Source organism: Manihot esculenta, chromosome 16 (genome assembly GCF_001659605.2).
Source record: "Manihot esculenta cultivar AM560-2 chromosome 16, M.esculenta_v8, whole genome shotgun sequence".
Classification (NCBI taxonomy): Eukaryota; Viridiplantae; Streptophyta; class Magnoliopsida; order Malpighiales; family Euphorbiaceae; genus Manihot; species Manihot esculenta.
The window spans coordinates 14,833,648-14,856,985 of NC_035176.2; the positions used below are offsets into that span (position 1 = coordinate 14,833,648).

At 36.4% G+C, this 23,338-nt stretch overlaps 3 protein-coding genes across 3 annotated transcripts; 1 reads left to right on the top strand and 2 right to left on the bottom strand.

The window, feature by feature from the left end:
• The first annotated feature begins 1,736 nt into the window (after positions 1–1,736).
• Positions 1,737–4,796, top strand: LOC110603155. Its single transcript, XM_021740851.2, has 2 exons — positions 1,737–1,925; positions 4,139–4,796. The coding sequence occupies exon 2, from the start codon at positions 4,247–4,249 to the stop codon at positions 4,760–4,762; it is 516 nt and encodes a 171-aa protein (XP_021596543.1). The 5' UTR covers positions 1,737–1,925; positions 4,139–4,246; the 3' UTR covers positions 4,763–4,796.
• A 3,754-nt stretch (positions 4,797–8,550) lies between these two features.
• On the bottom strand, positions 8,551–11,638 carry LOC110604250 (peroxidase 7). Its single transcript, XM_021742398.2, has 2 exons — positions 11,057–11,638; positions 8,551–9,279 (listed from the first exon to the last, which is right to left on the bottom strand). Exons 1-2 carry the CDS (start codon positions 11,342–11,344, stop codon positions 8,551–8,553), a joined length of 1,017 nt encoding a protein of 338 aa, XP_021598090.1. The 5' UTR covers positions 11,345–11,638.
• Positions 11,639–11,798: 160 nt separating this feature from the next.
• On the bottom strand, positions 11,799–13,396 carry LOC110603467 (18.1 kDa class I heat shock protein). Its single transcript, XM_021741202.2, has one exon. The coding sequence runs from the start codon at positions 12,430–12,432 to the stop codon at positions 11,965–11,967; it is 468 nt and encodes a 155-aa protein (XP_021596894.1). The 5' UTR covers positions 12,433–13,396; the 3' UTR covers positions 11,799–11,964.
• Between the last annotated feature and the right edge of the window lie 9,942 nt (positions 13,397–23,338).

Consider the following 23,338-nt stretch of genomic DNA (forward strand, 5'->3'; position numbering starts at 1 on the left):
GTTTGTAAAATATTAGAAACGTTTTAATATATTTTTTAAAACTGAAAAATCTAACTAGTAAGTTTTTCTATATTATAAGAATTAAATGATAATTTTTTTATTGTTATATACACTACAAGAATTTATTAAAATATAAATGGAATTTACAAATGAATACAAATCCGCTTGTAACCGTTACAGTTACAGCTTCACAAATGAACATATAAAAAACTTTTTCTTTACATATGGATTCTATATACGATTGTGAATCCATTTGTATCTAATTATTTTTATAAATGACTTACACATCTATTTGTAAATCTATTTTTAGCAATTTAATTTTACAAATGGATTATATGTTCGTTTGTAAATCTATTTGTATCCTTTTAATTTTATAAATAGTTACACTTCTGTTTGTAAATTCTGTGTGTATCCATGTAATGTTACAAACGGATTACAGCTCCGTTTGCAAATCTATCTATGTGTATTTAATTTTACAAATGGTCTACATATCCATTTATGAATATGTTTGTATCTTTTTAATTTCACAAACCATTATACTTCCATTTGCAAATCCATGCATATTTATTTAATTTTACAAATCGATTACAAGTTTGTTTGAAACTCTTTATGTGTCTATTTGATTTTACAAACAGATCATACATCCTTTTATAAATATGTTTATAGCTATTTAATTTTACAAATAGATTAATCATCGGTTTGTAAATCCGTATGTGTCTTTTTAATTTTATAAATAGTTACACTTCCGTTTGTAAATCCTATGTATCCATTTAATTTTACAAACAGATTATAAGCCTGTTTGTAAATTTATCTATATCTATTTAATTTTAGAAACGACTTATATATTCGTTTGTGATTTTATTTGTGTCCTAATTTTATGAACGGTTATATTTCCATTTGCAAATTCATGTGTTTTACAAATGGATTATAAGTTCATTTGAAAATTCTTTCATATCCATTTAATTTTATAAATAACTCACACATCCGTTTACAACAATATTTATAACTAGTTAATTTTATAAATGGATTAAACGTCCCTTTATAAATTCGTGTGTGTCCTCTTAATATTACAAAAGATTATACTTCCATTTGCAAACTTTTGTGTATCCATTTAATTTTACAAATGAATTATAAGTTTATTTTTAAATTTATCTATATTTATTTAATTTTACAAAGAGTTTACACATTCATTTGTAAGTTTATTTATATTCTTTTAATTTTACAAACGGTTATACTTCCATATGTGTCTATTTAATGTTATAAACGGATTATAAATCTGTTTAAAAGTTCTTTTTGTATCCGTTTAATTTTACAAACGGCTTATTTTTAATTTTTATTTAATTCTACGGATATTTACTTAAATATCCTATAAATTAGTAGCATCAAACTTTTTATTAAATTTATTTATTAAAAAAATATAAATACTATTTATCGGTGTATGCTAAAAAATTTAAAAAAAATGAAATTATATATAGAATATTTATTTTAATTTATATTAATCAATTTTATTTTGAGAATTTTAGTGTAATTATAAATATTATTTTTTTAATTTCAATTTCAATCTTATGATACTTCCACTTAAATTTTAATTTATTTTTAATTTTATAAAATCATATTTTAATTTAACATCTTATATTTTTAATAAAATTTTACCTCAATATTTATTTTAATTTTAAGTTAAACTTATTTAAATAATTTTAATTAAAAATAACCAAATAAGTTTACCTCCCACGTTTCTCCTTCTTTCCCTTCAGTTAACCATCATCACTTCTCCTTCACGCAATTTTCTCCTTTCTTCTGCACCCATTTCCACAGCCGCCGAGGCACTTAATCTCTTTCCCAACCGGATGTGGATCAGCTGTATCACGCTGCAGAATCTCCTCTCCGTCTATTTTAATCCGTCGGACCACCAGCGGGCAAACCAGGTTCTTCTCTTTTTCTCTCATCTAATTTTTGCTTTGTTTTCTACATGTGTATTTTTCTTTTAGGTGCTTTTTGTTTAGCTTGTTTCTTCTAATTTTATTCATTATACTTCTTGATTTATGATTCTATTTTGTGGAATTACTCTGAATGTATGCAACTGATGGTTACCCAACCAATATCCATAAACTTATTATCAATGATAAATGTGAAATTGATTTCATATTGTTTTTAATTGAAATTTACTAAATTCATTGTTTCATATGTGGATTTTGAAAACTAATTCTAAAAATGTGGCATACATCAATAACACTATTGCTGCTGCATATTTGCCCTTGGAGCAGCAGCATTGCTGATGCTGCTGCATGTTTGTCCTGCAGCAGCAGGCTGGTTAACTAGGTCTTGAACATACAGTACTAGTAGTTATTAATGCACAAGGCACATTAAGGTGTTAAGGAATCTTGGAACGATCACTTTGGCATTAAGGTGTTAAGGCTGTAACAACAAAGACTTAAGTTGAATGCAAGATAGTCCCACCAGCACTTCAATTGGCATATGAAAGCTTTTTAAAGATGTTCACCCATCCAAATTTGGTTCAAAGGAGTGGCTAAGTTATACAGAAACACAAAATTAATAGGGTGGTGCTAATTCCTAAGTCAATACTGTAAGGGCCAGAGCAACATGACCAAATGCCCATTTGGCATTATAGTTTGAGGGCCAAAACCATTTTTCTAGAAAATAGCACTTGTAGATGTTGTTGAGAAAAACAGTTTGAAAAGAATTAATTTGTTAATTTAGTGTTGCTATGACTAAAATTTGTCAAATTTAATTTGAAAACATTTTTAATACTATTTAACTAGTATATTTATTAAAAAAAGGGTATTTTTTTCAACTGTTACTCTAACAATAATACCAAAAGATCCTTAAATAGACAGGAAATTTAAGTTAAAGAAATATTATTTTTCCCAAAGCAATGGCACCTTTTGAATGCTTTTCAAGTAAAGTATAAAGAAGATGAAGAAAAAGCAAAGAACAACAGAAGTAATCTATATGATAAAGAAGTCGTGCTTCATCATGTGTTGTTGTCTTATAGTTACTTTAGGGATTAGTAAGAATGTAATATTATGGTTTTAAGTCTTGTTTAACATTGTTACTTTATTTTTATTTTCAATTTCAAAAACACTGCTAAAAGGGTTCTAAACCTTTTAGGTTATAATTATGAGTAGTCTTACATATATTAATTGTCTTTTATTATTACTATTTAGTTTTAATTTTCGCACCTAGGTTCCAAGATTCATTAACACCTTAATGTGCCTTGTGCATTAATGACTACAAGTATTGTTTCCCTGTAGCAGCAGCAGCAGTAGCAGCCTGCTGCTGCTGCATTTTCCCTGCAGCAGCAGCTACAGCTGCATTTGCCCTGCAGCAGCAACTTGCTGCTGCAGGTGCATTTGCCTAGCAGCAACTGCTGGCTGCTGCTGCTTGCAAATAGCCTGCAACAGCAGCCTGCAGTTGCTGTGCAAGCCACAAAATAAATCAATTAAGTATTCTTCCTCGTTAGGTATCAGTCATACAGTAATTATTTTATGTTTTTTTAATTAATGATTAATGAATTCTAATCGAGAAGACCGTTAAGAAGTAACATTGTTTAATAAAAAAAAACCCTTTTACTTTACTATTTATAAATATATAAAGTGCTTGTAAGATGACATTTTCAGCATGCTACGTCAGTTTGACCCAACCAACTGCTAAAGTGAACTACACAATCTTTCTACAGTTACCTTAATAGCTTATTCATACAAAAGGAAATATAATTGATAAAGTCAGCTTAAGTTTTTGTAAGCAGTAGCAAGCCTTTAATTAAATTAAGCCAGCCAACTTATTAATAACTTATTTTTCACTTTCATAAATTTCATATGATGGAATGCAAAAAATGTGAGTTAGATCATCTAACCATTTTGAATTGTTATTTGTAATGTACTTGTAAGTTCTTGGACATAGGCTTGATTTCCTAAATTGAGTATACATTTATAAGGTATGTTTGCTTCATTGCTTGCTACTTTATAGTAACCTGCTTTACTTCTTACTTCAGTACTCTCACATTTCATATGAACATAAGTGCTTCAATTCATCAATTCGAAAATATTTAACGACTTAAGCTTCACTACCTTACTTTTAATTACTAACACATACTTGATGTGGTTCACTATGCGTCTAGATCGTAGTTGGATGTATTGCAGGTTAAAGGATGGATTACTTAATCCTGAATTCTTACATGGTGTAAATGGATATGTGAATGAAGCAAAAAAACATACAAAATGCATGAATGGAGAACTCATTCGATGTCCGTGCAATAGATTTCGGTGTCAAAAACCGTTCTTTTCAGGAGGAGAGTACCATTAAGTATCACCTAATGAAGTTTGGATTTGTACCTAACTATCAAGAATGGTACCTGCATGGTGAGAAGCAACAGTACAATATTGACCCAACAATGGATCAGAACAATAATGTTTTGCATACTGAAGATGAGCATCAAACTTCTTTACATCCTTTTACAGAAATGGTTATAGATGCAGCAGGACCAAACTTCATTCTATCATATGGAAATGAACTACCAAATGCAACAACAAAGATGTTATTTGATATGTTCAATGCAACAAACCAAGAGTTATGGCCGAGATGTCAAAATCACTCTCAGTTATCTGTAGTTGCTTGGATGCTTAACATCAAATCTGAGCATCACTTGTCAGAAAGGTGTTTTGATGATATATGTCAATTAGTGAATGAGATGCTTCCAGCAGATAATGTGATGACCCCCATTTCTACAGCACAAAGAAGTTAGTTTGGGGTTTAGGTCTCCTAGTTGAGAAAATTCATTATTGTGTGAATTTGTGTATGCTTTATTGGAATGCTGATAGCTACTTAACTACATGCAAGGTTTGTCAGCATTCAAGATATAACAGAGAATCACATACATAGGAAAATAAAAAAAATGTCTCGTATAAGAAGATATATTATTTCCCCATAACTAAGATATTGCAGAGGTTGTATGCATCGAATGCCATAACAAAGTATATGACATGGCATAATGACCATATTTCTGAAGAGGGTGTGATGCGTCATTGTTCTAACTCTTCTGCTTGGAAGCACTTTAACTCTACTTATCCTTCTTTCTTAGCAGAACCAAAGAATATTTGATTTGGTTTGCGCATCGTGGATTCCAACCGTTCGGTCAATCTAGTCAACAATACTCTTCATGGCCTATTATTTTAACTCCATACAACTTCCCCCTGTAAAAAGATAATATTTGTTATTGTATTTCACAATAGAGATTACAACCTATTTATACATGAGGTGATATCTAAATAGGAAGGAAAATCAAGCCTATAATTATACAATCCCTAAAATTAAGCAATTGACCCATCTATCAATATTTACTTCCTATATTAACATATTTATTTCCTATAACACTCCCCCTCAAGTTGGAGCATAAATGTTAATCATGCCCAACTTGTTACATATATAATCAACTCGTCCCATACAACTTAACAAACACCGAATTTGTGAACCCAACTTCTTCCAATAGTTGACGTACCCACAAAATTTCACAAACAGTTTTTGCTATGCTCGACATTCAGGTTCAACACTAGAACGGGAGACCACATTTTCTCAGCTTAGTAAAACGCCTTACACACATCATAAATACGAGAAATATTCCCTTTGCCAGAATATAGAAATTCCAAATACTCCATTAACTTTTTAACAAATTCAGAATGATTAATAAGACTAATCACCTTACTATGAATAGAATTTTGAATCCGTGAACAGTTCTCGATGAACAGTAATCGTGACTCATGAATAGTACCCGATGAACAATAGTACTCGTGAACAGTACCCGATGAACAGTACTCGTGAACAGTACCCGATAAACAGTACTCGTGAACAGTACCCGATGAACAGTACTCGTGAACAATACCGATGAACAATTTCAGTGAACCTTTTCACTTAAGCAAGCATGACGGATTTAAACAAGCATCTCAAGCAAGCACGTCGGAAAACCCTAAGCACCTCCCGAAAGTGACTCGTTCCCGACTTGCTAATCACACTGTCTACTTTATTTCTGGATACGTCCGTTTCTTTATTTGAGTTTTCTATGATTCAGTTATTAGCAGCTTAGAGTTATGCGAGCACCTCCCCTAATGCCACTTACTCTAGTAGTGAAATAGCCTAACCCATACATAGTGATATCACTACTCTAGCTATGGGTTTGAGGATATTACAACTCCACTGTTGGAACTCTCTGAGTCCTTTGAAGAGACCATAGAAGAGTGGAAAGTTTGGGCAGATGGAGCTTACGAAGCAGGGGGTGCAGGAATCATGATACTTTTGCAATCCCAAACCAGCATAAAACTTCAATATGCGGTGAAGCTCGCCTTCAACACCACCAACAACATGGCCGAGTACAAGGCAATCTTTGCCAGGCCAGATCACAAGGCGGTTTTCACTATCATTCGGGCATTGGTTCCATTAATGAAGGCCACAATGCAGTCTTTGCCAGACTAGGCCACAAGACAGTTTTTGTTAGACCATTCGAGCATTGGTCCCATTAATCAAGACCACAAGGCAGTCTTTGCCAGGCTAGGTCACAAGCCAACTTTTCGCCAGACCATTCTGGTATTAGTCCCATTAATCAAGGCCACAAGGCAATTTTTGTCATGCCAAGTTATAAGGTGGTTTTCGCTAGACCATTTGGGCATTGGTCCTATTAATCAAGGCCACAAGGCAGTTTTTACCAGGCTAGGTCACAAGACGATTTTCGCCAAACTATTCGAGTGTTGGTCCTATTAATCAATGCCACAAAGAAGTTTTCACCAGGCCAGGTCACAAGATGGTTTTCACCAGACTATTCAGGCTTTGGTCCCATTAATCAAGGCCACAAGGCAGTTTTCACCAGGCTGGGTCACAAGCGAGTTTTCGCCAAACCATTTGGGTGTTGGTTCTATTAATCAAGGCTGCAAAGCAGCTTTCACCAGGCTAGGACACATGCGGGCCTTGGACCCAACAAATAGGTCACCCATATTAAGAAAGCTGAGAAGGGGGTATACTGACCCCCAAAGAATGAAGGGGAAGCCATTCCAAATGGGAACAAACAAAAATTAGAAAGCCATACAAGGCAGGGGTGAATTCATATGTGTTGGTAAAAAGGTAAAATAAGCATTTTCATTACAAACGATTACAACGAGACAAAAAGGACTCGAATAAAGTCTTTATTACATCAGAACCCATAAAATCCGATCTTATGGGAAGACATCATTTGAAAGGCCATGTGAAGAACCGTCCCCCAACTGCCTTCTTGGCCTTGCCCTCGGAATCAATCTTGCATAATCCAAAACTTATCAGAAAGGTAGTGGTGCTGAAAACCATTATAGTCAGACTGGTTGCAGTCCTCAGCCAATACACGAAGTTGAGCAGTGTACTTGCACATTCATGAAGACCCGCCTTCGGTTGCTATTTGTAGACCATGATGGTATCCTCGACATGAATCTGGTTATCCTCAGGAGAAGAAAAGGAAGTAGCCCTATTCATTTCTTCCACAAACGATGGTTGTACAGGGGCTTGGACACCTTATACAGGGGTGTACCCGATGAAGTTTTGAAAATGGCTCAAGAAATAAAGCTAGCATCATTTATGGGCAAAGGCAGGTAAAATGATGCAAACAAGGAATACCAACCAAAATGAGCCACGTGCCCTAGGCAGAAAAGACAAACCGTCACCTTCGAATATGAAGAATCAAAGACTAGTAGAGGGACCTCTAATACTACACAAGAGTCGCCCAAATTAAGCCATGACCACTGAACAAGGTCATGTGGCAAGGATCTGACAAGCGAGTAACAGAGTCCCGCCCAAGAAAAGGAGGACCTGGACACCTTAAATGCCCGGTTCATCACTAAGACTCACCCTCCCCTGGACAGGATGAGTCTCTGCATAAAACTACCGTTATTAGGCACTGTTCATTGTGTCCCCATTATGTCTGTAATCGTGGGATCCATGACTAGTGAACACGGCAGGATCTCAACACTAAAACTTTAAGCATTTCATTACACTTTCTCTACTCATCTTATTACTGACTTGAGCGTCGGAGTAGCTGCTGTGGGTACCCACCACCCCTCACGTTGTCTCCCTTGCAGGTTCAGACCAATCGCAGTCCAAATCCATTCCGGCCATGTCATCAGTTTAATATCAGCTATATCAGTTGTTTATCCTTTAATTTTTGCAATTAAGCCTTGCACAAAATTTTAAAATATCCTTAATACAAAAGTACTAAAAAAATAAATATTTTTACAAAACTGAAAAATCAATTAATAAGTTTTCTCATACTACATAGATTAAATAATAAAATAATTAATGATTAAAAACTAACTGAAAGATTAATTAATAGATTTTTTAAAATTTTAAAATATTTTAATATATTATTCAGAATCGAGACCAACTAATGAATTTTTCCTTAAAAAAAAAAAAATACATCGCGCCTCTTTATATTTGAATGTATTGTGAAGCAAAGACAGGATATAACAACAATTTGATTATTTGAAAGCAACCAGGAAGATCAACTGATAAGACACATAAAATTCAAGGATTAACATAATTGCAATTCAATCTGACTTCTTTCTGATTGAGATGAGCTGGGATCAGAATATTTCCAAGATTCACCATAGACACAGCAAACTGGTTAAAGAAGAGGTCAGGCTGAGTTGCCAATGCAGAAACAAAAGGTGAAGTTCTTGGATCCAAGAAGAGTGCTTGATCAGTTGACAGCAATCCCATCTTCTTTCCGAGATTCTTGTAATACTCTATATCAAAAGCTGTTGGAGTTGTCACATCAAGGTGCACAAAGTCATTGCTCCATTTACATGACCTTGTCAAGTTCTTCAAATATTTTCTATCAAGTGTAGGATCAAACTTGGCTAGCCTGTGCAGGATAGAATAGCAAGTGCTCCTGCCTATTGTGTGTGAACCTGAGAGGACAACCAAGTCTAGTATGCTCAAGCCTCTTGCTTGGAAGAAATCAATCAATTGAGTAACATTTTCATGGCCCTGAGGAACCATGTCAGCTTCTTTGGAAATGGAAATTTTGCCATCTTTTCTGCCAAAAGGGACTTCCCAAAATGGACCTCCAAGTAGCACAGTGGCATCTCTAGCAGCAGCTGTAAGAATGTCTGCGCAAGAGACAGTTTTAGGACAACTCTTCTCTACTTCTGCTTTGATATCATCAATCACTTGGAAACCTCTTAGTGTCTTGCTGGCCAATGCCCTCCTTTCACTTCCTTTATGGTTTAACAAAATTGAAGCATCACACCCCTACAATATTGAGAAAAATAAACATAGTAAAATAGTCATATATACTCCAAGCATGTTCCAAATTGTTATTTTTAATAGAAATCTTTTTTAAAAAAAAAAAGAAAAGAAAAGGTTAGTGTAGCAAGTAAATAAAATTTACCACTGTACTTTTATATCGTAAAAATCAATAAGAAAACCCAGGCCATGGAAAAAATATATAAAAAAAAAATAAAGGTGAAAAATAAGAAAAAAAATAACTGGATAAATTTATAAATTAATGTTCTCGAATCAATATTACTGCACTGCTAACTCATAAATTTGCTTTGCATTTTATAATTTTCTCATCATACATCTCTATTATCTTTTAATAAGCCAAATTTAAAATACTAAATTAAATATGAACTAAATTTTTTTTTAATATGAAAATTTTTTTAATAAATAAAATTTTAATACAAAATTTTAAATAAGCAGAAAAAATAGCTATAACGAGACTAACAAGTTTCTTTACAAACAATAAACTAAGATTTGCCATGTTAAAGAACACTTTATTTTAATTTTTTTAAAAGACATCACATACTTAAATTTATAATTTTCATTGTATTAAACACTTTTTAAAAGATTTAACTTTTTTATTCAAAACACTTCATCTTCAAAAACATTCAGCTTAAAACTTCGTCTATTTTGTAGAAAATATTCTTTTTAAATATTTTTATATTTTTTAAATATTTAAGGTGCTCTAAAAAATTGATAATTGAAATATTTTTATTCATAGAAAAATTAAACCATCTTTAAGAATTTTTAAAAAATTATTTTATTTTCTTTTAAGTGACTTTCCATTGTAAATCAAGTCAATTCTAATACATAAATATATGGGTCTTAAGTTAAAAAAAAAAAAAATCCACTTATTTATGTTTTTAATTAATTTGGTTTATAGTAAACTGAGTTTTAATAAGTATTTCCCTTAATTAATACTGCTTGAATTTCCACTAATGCATTTTGTTTTGTAACTTTACAGCGAAATAACGGAACAAAGTTTTTTTTTAAATAATTTTATTAAAAGAGATTTTTTATATGTAAATTATTTTTTAGAAAATAAATAGAATTTAAGATATAAAAAATAAAGAGTGAATAGAAAAATAGTGAAGTAAGAAATTATGCAATAACTTACACAAATGTCGTGGAAATTATAAAATACAGTAGATACAATTGATTGGAGGAAAAAAAAAAAAGTATAGCGTTTAAGGCAATAAGTGCAGAGGAATATTTATGTATGAGATCAAATCTCCTTAATAACACAAACTATAGGCTAAAAAACTAATTGCATTTTCACTCTATTTATTTCACAGCAAATAATTTATAATTAAAAAATATTTTTATAAAAAATATTTTATATGAAAATATTTTTTTAAATGAAATAATTTATTTTTTATTATTTAATTTTAATTTAAAAAATAAAATTTATTAAAAAATTTATATACATATAGACATTAATAAAATTGTCAAGACACAAAAAATGACTTTTTTAAAAAAAAAACGAAAGTAACTTTTTTAAATGATTTATTTTTTTTTAAATTGAAAAATATTTTTCATTAACTAAATTTTTTAAGTGTTTTAAATAAAAAAATATGAAAAATATTTTTCTGAAAAATATTTTTTTGAACAAAGTGAGGGTTTGCAATTGGATTTCTCATTTGAAAAATTGCTGCTACTGATTCTCTACCTCCTATTCAAATAGCAATATGCAACATACCCTCAAAATCAAGGACAGAAAACAAATTAAAGCGTGGTAAAGGCTTACCCTAACAGCACAGTCATGGAAGTGTAAGCGAATGAGGCTGGCAGCCAATGTGTAATTCTTGTGGAACCAAGCCTTCACCTTTTGTTGGATGATTCCTTCAGCTTGTGGACATTTATTAAGATAGTAAACAGAGGACAAAACATCTTTAAAAGGCAGAGTATTTGGTGAAATGTGAGGCTTTGGTAAAATAGCAGTGAAGGGTTTCTGAACGAGTGGTATGGAGCCTGACACAACCATTAACAACTTTAGTTGACAAAGGACGAAAACAAAGAGAGACAGCAGCTTCATCTTCTGCTTTTGTGTTATCTTTTAGTGATTTGTAAATATGTTATCTGATTTTGTCTCTCTTCCTTGGAGATTATGTGTGTGTATTTATAATAAGATTTGAAAAGTGAAGTACGTGAGAAGCACTCTCTCCACACAAACTTGTGAGTTGCAAACATGTAGAAGTGGTCATAATAGTATGTTAGCATCGTTGTATTACAGCTAGCAAAAGAAGGGTTTTATTGGTGAGGAACAGATCGGGGGGATTGAGCGTCTTGCTAATAGTATACTGGCCGGCTGGGATATTGTTTATTATATCAAATAATTAATAAAAGGACCTATTGTTTCTTCACTATTTTAAAAAAATTATTTATTTGTAATTAAATGTAAATTAAAAAAGACTGCTTGATAAGCTCAGACAATGAAAGAAAAGCCCAACAAAAAGTGTTGGAAATTAAATTACAATTATGCAAGCAAGTAAAGCCCAGCCAAAAAACAAAAATTCTTGAAACTATAATACAAACGTGTATACAAGGAAAAGAAGACGTAGAATCAACAAACAAATCACTCACTCACAAAGCCAGCAAACAACTTATTATTGGATAATACCAGAACTTAGAAGTGTCGTTACACATGACTTCCCTTTAAGCTTTGCAGCAAACAAAGCGACCAAGTCCTTTGGGAGCGTGTTCTCCTTCATCCTCCCCATAAATCTCCACACCCTTTTTTCTAGGCTTCTTCTTTCTGTGTTCATCTTTAGGCACTATCACCACAAGTACTCCATCGCGCATTGAAGCTTTAATCTCATCAACTTTAGCATTTTCAGGCAATTCAAACTCCCTGAAAAATCCACCACTTGCCCTCTCCTTGCAATGCCACTTCTCACCTTTTTCTTCAGCTTCTTCTTTTCTCTCTGCGCTCACTCGGAGAACTCTTCCTTCCTCAACTTCAAGCTTCACATCCTCCTTCGAAACGCCTGGAAGGTCGATCTCGAATATGTGAGCGTGAGCAGTTTCCTTCCAGTCCATTTGGGTACCAGAATTATCCATAAATAACCTTTGAAATGGATTGAACAATCTGTTTTGATTCATCAACGAGTGAAGAAGGGACATTTTTCTTGTTAGTTTGGTCTGCTAGAAAGCGAACTACAAAGCTTGCAAGTAGTTTAGCTGGTAGTGGATTAATTTGAGTATTTATATAGAAGAAAATGGTTAATTAGTTTAGTGGATTCTTGAAGCTTCTGGTTTTGGATTTGGAAAGAATATTTGCGTTTCTAGAAGGATGATAATGCATTTTGCTGTCGTTTTGGAAGTCTCCGGATCAGTCTAGAATAGAAGTTATGATGGTAAGTTGACTGTTTGCTATTGACAATTAATCAACCCAAACTAGAAGAAACTTATAGAACATTGTAGAAACAAAATCAATGAAATTCTTAAAAGGGCTTCAGGTGGCTAGGGCCTGGGTGGGTTAATTAATTAACACAACCTCAGCTTGTAGAATTCCTGTGCATAGGATGATGGGCTAAGGGCATATTTGAGATTTCAGCTTCCATATCTACACATCTATGGAGATTGATTAGATGGGTACTGAACTAAACCATGGTTAATTTGGAAATGTTTGATATATGAGATTTAACTCAAATTACCTTAGCGATAATAGTAATATCAAGTGTGGAATTCCCGAAAGGCAAGAACTGTTGTTGATGATAGATTAACTGAGGTTCTCTGCTTCACTTGGTATTTTTAGGACAACTCTCTGGTGTTTATCCCAATGGATTTGAATCAATACATCTTTATTTGAAACTCTTCCTTCAACCTCTGGAAGAGCTGATTCAAAGGCTCCATCGCAATTTTCGTCACATGAAGAAGTGTCATCATCGACAAAGAGTTGAGAATTCTTCACAAGGACTACTAATTCTACAGATCTCTTCTTGCTCTGTTCCTCGAATACTTTCACTCGTTCTTAAAGTTGTTTTACATACTTGATAGCATCTCCAAGGAGAGAAGCTTTTCCATCTTCAAGTTGTCTCACATTCTTGGACTTGTTGCATGACGATGGATTGCATGAAAGTAGAAATAATATAGCCTGTATTTGAGCATTCTTTCTGCATATAGCGAAAAACAAAAAAAAAAAAAAAAAAAAACAAGAGAGAGGGAGAGGGAGAGAGCAAGAGAAATAGAAAAGGAGAGAGAGCTGAGTTATATTTAATTGAGAAATTTATTATTTAGTTATATTATTAATAAATTAGTTGTTTTATTTTTAAAAATATTTTTATTTTTTTTAATAAAATAATTTTTTTATTTTTTTATTAAAAATAAATAAAAAATAAAATGAAAAATTTTTTAAATTTAATTTTACTTTCAAATAAAATTTTTTATTTAATTTATAAATATTATCATTATTAATAAATCTGTTTATATATTTTTTAAAATTTATTAAAATATTTTTATTTTTTTAAATATATTAAAATATATTTATATTTTTTTAATAAAATATTTTTTCTTCTCCTTCTTCTCCTTAAAAAATTTAAAAGAAAAAAAAGTAAAAAGGTTAATTTAGTATTTTTACTATATTTTTAATTAAAAAAGCTATTTTACAAGAAAAAAATAAAAATATTTTAATAAATTTTTTTAAAATTAAAAAACTTATTTGTTAATAATAATAAATTTGAAAATTAAATAATAAATCTTTCTAAAAAATGTTTTATTATAAAAATGATTATTCTCCCATTTAACTAAAAGTAAAAGGTCGACTAACGGTAAAAAGAACTAAAAGTAACTATTATCCTATTCAATTGATAAAATCAAATTATGTAGCAGTTTAATATAATTTTAAAAATATATAAGTATTTTAATTAGTTAGATTAAATTATAAAAATATAATAGTAATTATTTTTATTATTATAAATAAAATATTTTAATTTTATCGCCAATTAATTATTTAATTTTTAAAAGTTTTAAATAATTATATTCAATATATATAACAAAATTTATTTATTTGATATAATTATAAATCGATGCAATGTTATTACATTATATTAATTAAGGGGTAAATCTATAATAAAGTTAACTATTACGTGATATAAATGTAATTATGAGGAATATTCATATAATTGTTTTTGAGGTAATATATTTTTAACAAGAAATCAAGATGAAATACGCAAGTTAAACCTTTGATATGGCATTCTTGTGATTATTTTAAATCATTAAGGATATTTTTGTACAATAGAGATTTAAACACCGTTGTCAAATCATCTTGTGTCAACTGTTTTGAAAAAGCATCGGTCTGCAATGACATAAATCTCTGTTTTTATATTAACTAAATAAATTCAATAATTACTTTTTAAATAAGTTTATTTACTTCATTCCTCCTAACATTTTTATTCATTTTATATTTATATATATATTAAAAAATATTTTTTTTATTAATTTTTTAATTATATTCATTTTAAATATATTAAAATATATTAAATATTAAAAGATATTTTAAAAATTTCTTAAAAACAAAATTAAATTAAATAGAATTATAATAGTTAATATATATATTATTATAATTTTAAAAAAATAGATAATAATTTTTAAAAAAAATAAAAAATTATGGGATGGAAAGAATATAATATAATTTTTAAAATTTAACAAAATTCACAATTTAATTTAAGATATTTATAATTGATGTTGTAGAGATTATATTAATGACGTGACCGGAATGAAACTATACTTCAATTGATTAAACCTACAAAAAAGAAAATATGAGTTGGTGGGAACCCACGACAGTCACTTCGATACTCAAGTCAGTATATTAAAAAAAAGAGTGAATGCAATGAACTGTTTAAAATTTTTGTGTGAGAGAATAACGTATCTTTACTTTTGTGATTCTTCTCCTTTTGTACTGTAAGAAAATAGAGATAAATATTACATTTCTCGATAATCCAGCGATGATGTGGCTGATTACTTGATAAGAGATATCACCAGCTAATAGGTTGGTAATCCCGTGATTATAAGCGTTATGGAGAAATACTGGACTATGCCTGATAACGATAACTTTGTCATGAGACTCGCTCTGTCGAAAGAATGGCAAGTCTTAATGATAAACCATATGTTAAGATATCTGAGTCTTTCTTTTCTCGGGCTGGACTGCATTTTTCACTTATCAGATCCTTGTCAGGTGTCCCTATTTCATGGTAACAGCTTATAGCTTACTTTGGGCAATTATTATGTATAACCAGAGGTTTCTACACTGATTTTCAATTTTTTAGATTCAAAGGAGATAGTTGTAATACCCGGCTAGACGCCGGCATCGGAATTCTGACTTTCCGACGGAATTTCCGTTGGAATCTGGAATTCGAGGATGTCGGAGCCTTCTAGAAGGGTTAAAAGAGGTTTTTAATGGTTTTGAATGCAAAGGAATTGGGTTTTGAAAGGAAAAGACCAAGGGGACAAATTGCAGGTTCGGCCGCCGAAGGATAAGTTCGGTCGCCGAACATTGCATGGTTTCGCCCGCCGAAGGTGAAGTTCGGCTGCCGAACGTTGCATGGTTTTGCATGCAGCTTAGGCCGCCGGAGGAGAGGCGGTTGGCCACCTATAAAAGCCCCGTTGACCGGAAATGGAGTGTGTTTCACTCTCTTTTCGTGCAAGGGTAGGTTCATGCTCTCCTTGGGTTGTTTTCATGGTTTTTCTTCCAATCTTTTAAGGTTTTCATGAGTTTTCTCCTTGTTTTGAAGAGTTGTGAGCTTTGAACAAGATTTTGAAGCTTGGAGACTTGTGGAGCTTGGATCTCCATATCTTCACGTTTGGGGTCACACCAACTCTTGTTCTTCAAGAGGTAAGTGTGGATCCTTAGCTTTTATGAAGTTTTAAGTACGTTTTATGGAGGTTTATGGGTAGAGATGCATGTTTAGGGTAAAGTGGGTTTTTGGTTGATTTGTGGTCAAAGCATGCTTATGTGTTTAGATGTGTTGTTTGTTGGGGTTGTAAGTTAGTTTTGGACCCCTTTGTGCCTATACTTGAGTATATGCAGGTTGTGGAATTGTGGTTTGCATGTTTTGGGTATTGGACGGTTTGGGTGGCTAGTTTGTGCATGAAGCTGGGTTCTGGATGAACTTAGGTTCGGCCGCCGAAGCAAGGTTCGGCCGCCGAACCCCTTAGAAAGGCTGTGATAGCCGCCTAACCTTGCCCCCGAAAGTTGAGTTTTGGCTTGGCTTGAAAGCAGACTTTCGGCCGCCAAAGGAAGGTTCGGCCGCCGAAAGTGCCCGAGTTTCGTCTCTAGAGAGGGGGTTCAGCTATCGAAGGTGCCGCCGAAGATGCCCTGTCCAGCTTTTCTTTGCTTGTTTTCTATGCATGCTTAAGGATGTTTTAGGGAGGTTTTTGGGGAGTTGTTTATGAGTTGTTTAGAGTGTGTTTGGCATCTCATTCGAGTCCACCTGTGTAGGACCGGACCCGAGGGACCGAGGAGGCCATCAGTGTTAGCTGTTGCAGAGTCAGTCCAGCGTTAGCCAGAGGTGAGTGGAACTAAACTAACCTTAATCTTTGAATATGAGAACTTAAATGCTTTTAGCATGTTTCATGCACCATGAGTATGCAATAGGTTGATTGCATTAGTAGTCACGACTATGATGCATTGCATTATTTCTTGATAATGTGGATGGACCAAGGCGACCTCAATAGCCCATGATCTGTTAAGTAAGGAAAGACCTGTGTGAGCTCCCTGGAGGGGCCGGGCACTGACAGAGGGAGTTTTGAGGTCATGTCCAATCCGAGATGTGAAATGTTTGTGCTGTGACGCATTTCATGAAAGCATGTTATTAATGAACTGTTTTCATTGTTTCTACTCACTGGGCTGTTTAGCTCACCCCTCTCCCCTAACCCTAGTTTTGCAGAGCCAGAGATAGCTGTGGGGAGTCAGAGTCTGCAGAGTTAGAGTATGAAGTGTATGTAATAGAGTAGTGGACATGATGTAAATAAAGGAGTAGTAGGTAATGGAATGTATAGATCTGTAATGGCATGTAATGGATAGAGTTGTGCTTTGCCCTAGTGTATGGTTAATCCCTTGTTATGCATGGTCTTTATATTGATTGTTGTATATTTTAAGATGAGAAATGTGTTGAACCAAGGCTGACTTGTGATATGCTGACCCTATGAGAGTGGGTTCTATGTTGTCAGATATAGTGCATGCAGGTCAAGCTTGGTAAAGGAAAGGAAAGTTGTTCAGTTTTTATGTTTATGTTTGATCATGTATGGGATTTATCAGGTACACAGAGTTCAGGATAGGCTTGCTACGGGTCCCGGCGGCCTTACGCCGATCTGGATCCTAGCGCCGGTAGCGGTCCGGATTTCGGGCTGTTACAGATTGGTATCAGAGCATAGGGTCTCATCAGTACGGTGTGCTGAGCAAAGATGCTCAAGGAGTAGAGATATCCCACATCGGAAGGAGGTTGTTTTAGAGGTCATAGAGGGCAAGCACAGTAGGCAAGATCATGTCCACTAGAATAGGACGGTGAGTCCTGTCTTGTATGATGATGTGAACTGCCATGATTTTAGGCATGTGCATGAATGTTATGCTATGTGTTTGCTGTAGGTTCATGTGTTTCCATATGAACCGTATGCTGCTAATGCTATTATGCTTGTGTGTTATTCTTCAGAAGAGCTAAGATGAGAGGTGCTCGTCGATCTGTGGAATCGACTGGAGGTTCGTCTGAGAGGGAAGGGATGGAGACCTTTCCCCCTACTCTGCCAAGGGCACAGTCGGGTGAAGTCGGCAGATGGGGAACATCAAGGGACCCTGGAAGGTCTTTTGATGCAAGCAGAGAAGGAATGGATCGCAGGAGGGAAGTAGAAATAGATGTGCAAAGGAGAGGGAGAGGTCTGGATGTGAACCTGCTTGAAGAAGGCATGGGGGAGTCTCAAGAAGGTGCTCAGACTCAGGATTTCAGAATCTCAAGTGTAGGAGGGAATGAACCCTCCACTTGGAGTACAGCTACCTCGAGAGGAGTGAAGTGGGGCGAAGAAACCATTAAGAAAGGGGGTAGAAGCCTGAGAAGGTCAAAGAAGAGTAAGTTTTGGAAGAGGTTAAAGGCTAGTCTGGGTTGTGGTGCTGGTTCAAGCTCTGGCTTAGGCATATCAAGATGTTTGAGGTGTGAAAGGCCATACAAGGGAGTCTGCCGTTATGGGACAACAGCTTGTTTCGGGTGCGGACAGAAAGGACACATAGCACGTGAGTGTCCTACTGCGCCCCGGGTAGCACAGTCTCAGCGGTTAGCTTCAGGTAGAGAGGTTCAGCCAGCAGCTTCAGCAGTGTCTCAGGGCAGAGGTCGAGGCAAAGGAAGAGGGTCAGCCCCTCATGCCTCAGGTTCCTGTGGAGAAGGTCCGTCACCTCCGGCTCGGATCTTCACTCAGGCTCAGCAAGAGGCAGACATATCGCACACAATGGTGCCAGGTATGCTCACTTTTGAGTGTTCTGATGTGTTCTGATGTGTATATTTTTGTGAACCCTCGTGTTTCTCTTTCCTTGTTGCGTAGTGAGCCGTCGTGAGGGTGGGTTTGCCGACTTCTGGGCTTAGAGTGTTCTCTTTGGGTCAGTGGACCCGAGTGTGATCCATTTGGGGCAGAGTCAGTCTGCCGATTCAGTTCAGTGTCTGTTGAGAGTAGATGCCTTCCAGCTGACCTAGTGGTTCTAGATTTGACTGTGTGACGTCATTCTAGTGATGGATTGGCTAGCTACTCGAGGTGCTACCGAGTCTGCAGAGACAAGGTAGTGAGGATCAGAGGGTAGGATGGATCAGAGGTAGTCCTTGGAGGGGACTGAGTAGGGGTGCCTAGAGGTTTGATGTCAGCCCTACAGGCTCGTAGATTGCTCAGGAGAGGTTATTAGAGGGGTTCTAGCTCTTGCTGAGAGTTTAGTAGTCAGGTCAGGAAACCACCTCAGTGTCTGTTGGTGAGAGATTTCTGAGAAGTTTTTCCCAGGCGAGCTGTCAGGTTTACCACCTACTAGAGCGTTAGAGTTTGGAATAGGAGTGGTGTCTGGACCCAGAACCATTTCTATTCTTCCCTACAGGATGGCACCTATAGAGTTGAGGTAGTAGTCAGAGTAGTGGTGAGACTTGGTAGACAAGGGTTTTATCCGACTTAGTACCTCACCCTGGAGTGTTCCAGTGTTGTTGAGGGAAAAGAAGGAGGAATCCTTGAGACTTTGTGTAATACCCAGCTAGACTCCGGTATCGAAATTCCTGCCGTCCGGTGGAATCCCGGGTGTCGGAGACCTCTAGAAGGGTAAAATCATGTTTTTTATAAAATGTTTTAATGTGTTTCATGATTTTAAGTAAGAAGGAAATGAGTTTTTGCATGGAAATAGCCTTGGAGGAAGACCCAGGTTCGGCCGCCGAATCCCAAGTTCGGCCGCCGAACATGCATGCACTTCGGGAGTGCTTTAGGCCCTCGAAAGCATAAGTGAGGGAAGTCCAGGTTCGGCCGCCGAACCTCAAGTTTGGCCGCCGAACATGGCATGCATGCGGAGGCACGTTCGGCTCCCGAATGTGGTCTGGCCAGCCACCTATAAAGGGGTCCCTTAGCCGAAATGGGCGAGCTTTTCTCCCCATTTTCGGCCAAGGTGAGCTCTCCGCCGTCCCTCACCAATTTTTGAGTTCTTCCTTCAGATCTTTCAAGATTTTCATGAGTTGTCACTTTGTTTTGAAGATTTTGAGCATTTGAGCAAGTTTTGAAGTTTGGAAGGCACAGGAGCTCCTTTCCTTTGGTTTCCAAGTTTAGGTCGTCTTTCTCTCGATCTTCAAGAGGTAAGAGTCGATCTTGAGCTCATTGCATGTTTTAAGTAAGTTTTAAGTAGATCTATGGGGTAGAAATGCATGTTTAGGTTATTGTTAGGTTTATGGGTTTATGTATGTTTATGAGCAATGTGAGTTGTTTGATGTGTTGTAGTTGGGGTTTTAAATGGTTTGAAGCCCCTAGGAGTTTGTATTCTTGTTTTTGTATGATATGTTATGTATAAGAGGAAGACCAGGTGTGGCCTGCACTATGCCCCTGGCATGATTGGAAAATGTAGAGGGCTAAGTGGTGACAAGTTCATCCTTGATATGATTAGTTGTGATGTGATGCATTCCATGAAAGCATGAACCTTTAATATAAATGTTTTATTATTCTGCTCACTGGGCTCTAGTAGCTCACCCTTCTCCCTTAACCCCCAGGTTTGCAGGTACAAGGTAGACCAGGAGGTCAGCAAGAGTAATGAAGTCATGGTCTTGTAATAGCTAGTGTGGACATGATAATGGATGATTTGTTATGTTGAGTACAGTTATATAAATGTAATGTAATGATGTCTATTGAGGTTCATAGTTGTGCTTGACCATAGTATTATGTTAATCCCTTCTAATACATGATCTTAATGTTATTGATATTTATTGTAAACCAAACTCATTACATGTTATGTCACCCCATTGGGGAAATGATGAGGCTCCAAAGAGGAGTTAATGTTATGTATAGTGCATGCACAGGTTGAGTTTGGGGAATGAATGAAAGAATGAATAAATGGAAAGAAAAGTTCAAATTTTTATGTATATTGTTGGTCATGTATGGGATTAAACAGGTTCACAGGTTGAATGTTAGGCTTGCTACGGGTCCCGACGGCCTTATGCCGACCTGGATCCTAGCGTCGGTAGCGGTCCGATTTTCGGGTCTTTACAGAATGGTATCAGAGCCCTAGGTTCATATGGTCGGACCTAGAGTGTCGGGCTCATAGATGTTCTAGAAGGTCAAGCACAATAGGAAGATCATGTCCACTAGGATAGGATAAAGAGTCCTGTCTTGAATGATGATGTGAAATGCCATGATTGTATGCATGTGCATTAATGATATGCTATGTGTGTGATGTATGTGATGTGGGTTTATGTGTTTGCACATGAACCATTTGATGCTAATGTTCTATGTGTTGTGTGCTGTTTTTCAGTAAACAGGATGAGAGGAACTCGTCGATCTGCACGATTGACTGGAGTACCACCCCAAGACGAGGGCACTGATGCCCGTCCTCCTGCATTGCCTAGGGCAATGTCAAGCAGGTCTAGCAGAGAAAGAGCAGTAAGAGACCCTAGAAGGTCTTTGGATCTGGGTAGAAGCAGATCAGTGAGGGGAATAGTGTAGGGAGATATGTCAGAGGATGTGGGGGATCAGATGGATGTGGATCAGAGGAGGGATGGCAGTCTTGGAGTAAGTATGTCAGAAGAGGGAATGGGAGAGTCCCAAGGAGGCACTCAGGCCTCGGGATTTGTTCAGCCACCTTACTACCCACCCTTTTCTCATAATCCCGGGTATTCGATGGGAGGTGCATCGGATTACCCCAGTTTTACCCCTTATCACTCTCAGATGCCGTACCCACCTTTCTACCCACCGTACCCACAGTACCCCATGTACCCACCCCCATCTTTCTATCCAGGTACAGCAAACCCTACCCTAGGGGATGCTACACCTCCTCCACCACCAGTAGCACCTACTGTCCCTGCAACCCAAAACCCTAAACCTAGCTCATCTGGGGGGAGCAAGGTCAAGATGACCGATTATATGAAGCTGGGTGCTCCCCAGTTTGAAACCGGTGATGACCCGTTTGTGTACCTTGGAGGGTCAAGACAATCACAGATGAGATAGGAGCTGATGACAGTAGAGCCATTCAGATGGCTGGGTTCACATTAAAATGCAAGAAGGCCCGAGAGTGGTTCAAGAACTATGTGAACCCGAGGTTGGACAGTCTATCCTGGGAGGAGTTTGCCAATGAGTTTGCAGGATGGGCTTTCCCTGACAGTTCCAAGGAGCTGAAAATGATTGAATTTGAGCAGTTGAGGCAGACGGATGACATGCGTGTGGATGAGTATACAGACAGATTCTTGGAGCTGTTGCCGTTTGCTGGGCAGAATCTGGACACAGATCAGAGGAAGTCAAGGAGGTATATCATGAGGCTCCATTCCAGGTATTTCTCCTTGATTCAGTCAGCAGAGAGGGAGAGTTTCCATGCCATAGTGGATATGGCTCGGAGGATGGAGGCTAGTGTTATCATCGAAGGGAAAGTCAAGCAGTCAGTGGCACAGCCTTCTGGTTCCAAGACCCCAGGAGGGGGTAGGTTAGACCCTTCTTCTCTGAGTTCAGGCAGTAAGAAGTGGGACAGAGGCTCCCGAAAGTCCAAGAAGAATAAGTTTTGGAGTAAGATCAAGTCAGGTCTGGGATTAGGAGGTGGCTCGAGCTCAGGTGCAGATAATGCAATATGCAGGAAATGTGGGAGACCGCACAAGGGAGTATGTCTAGTTGGGACGACAGCCTGCTTCAGATGTGGACAGGAGGGACACATGGCTCGGGAGTGTCCTAGAGTAGCTTCAGTGGCACAGTCTCAGCAGACAGCTTCTGGTAGTGTGGCCAGCAGCTCCAGCCGCGACTCAGGCTAGTGGCAGAGGCAGAGGAAGAGGGGCAGCCTCTTCTTCGGCGGGTTTCAGGGGTGAGGGTTCGTCAGCTCCAGCACGGATCTTCACCATGACTCAGCAGGAGGCAAACACATCCAACACCGTGGTGTCAGGTAATCTCATCATTGGTTGTTCTGATGTGTATGCATTATTGGACCCTAGTGCATCTCATTCTTTCATTGCTCCGAGGGCCGTCGAGAGGTTGGGATTGATGGTCTCTGGGTTAGAGTGTCCCCTATGGGTCAGTGGACCCAAGTGTGACCCGTCTGTGGCAGAGTCAGTCTGCCAGTATAGTCCCGTTTTTGTGGAGGGAAGATGCTTGTCCGCCGACCTTGTGGTTCTAGATTTGACAGATTTTGACGTCATTCTAGGGATGGATTGTGTAACGCCCCCAAAATGGACCGTCACCGGCGCTAGGATTCAGGGCGGCTTAAGGCCGCCAGAACCCGTAGCAAGCCTGCTATACTCTCTGTGTACCTGTACAACTCATACATGATCATACATTTTCTGTGAAAAATAAAATCTCTTTTTTTGAACCAAGGCTTAACCTGTGCATGCACTATCTCTGTACT

Bases quoted from the DNA above. Each gene is read 5' to 3' on its own strand.
- LOC110604250 (XM_021742398.2), bottom strand. From the start codon at position 11,344: ATGAAGCTGCTGTCTCTCTTTGTTTTCGTCCTTTGTCAACTAAAGTTG. The intron at 9,280-11,056 runs GTAAGCCTTTAC...TCAATATTGTAG, and splicing joins TCCATGACTGTGCTGTTAGG to GGGTGTGATGCTTCAATTTT.
- LOC110603467 (XM_021741202.2), bottom strand. From the start codon at position 12,432: ATGTCCCTTCTTCACTCGTTGATGAATCAAAACAGATTGTTCAATCCA.
- LOC110603155 (XM_021740851.2), top strand. From the start codon at position 4,247: ATGGAGAACTCATTCGATGTCCGTGCAATAGATTTCGGTGTCAAAAAC.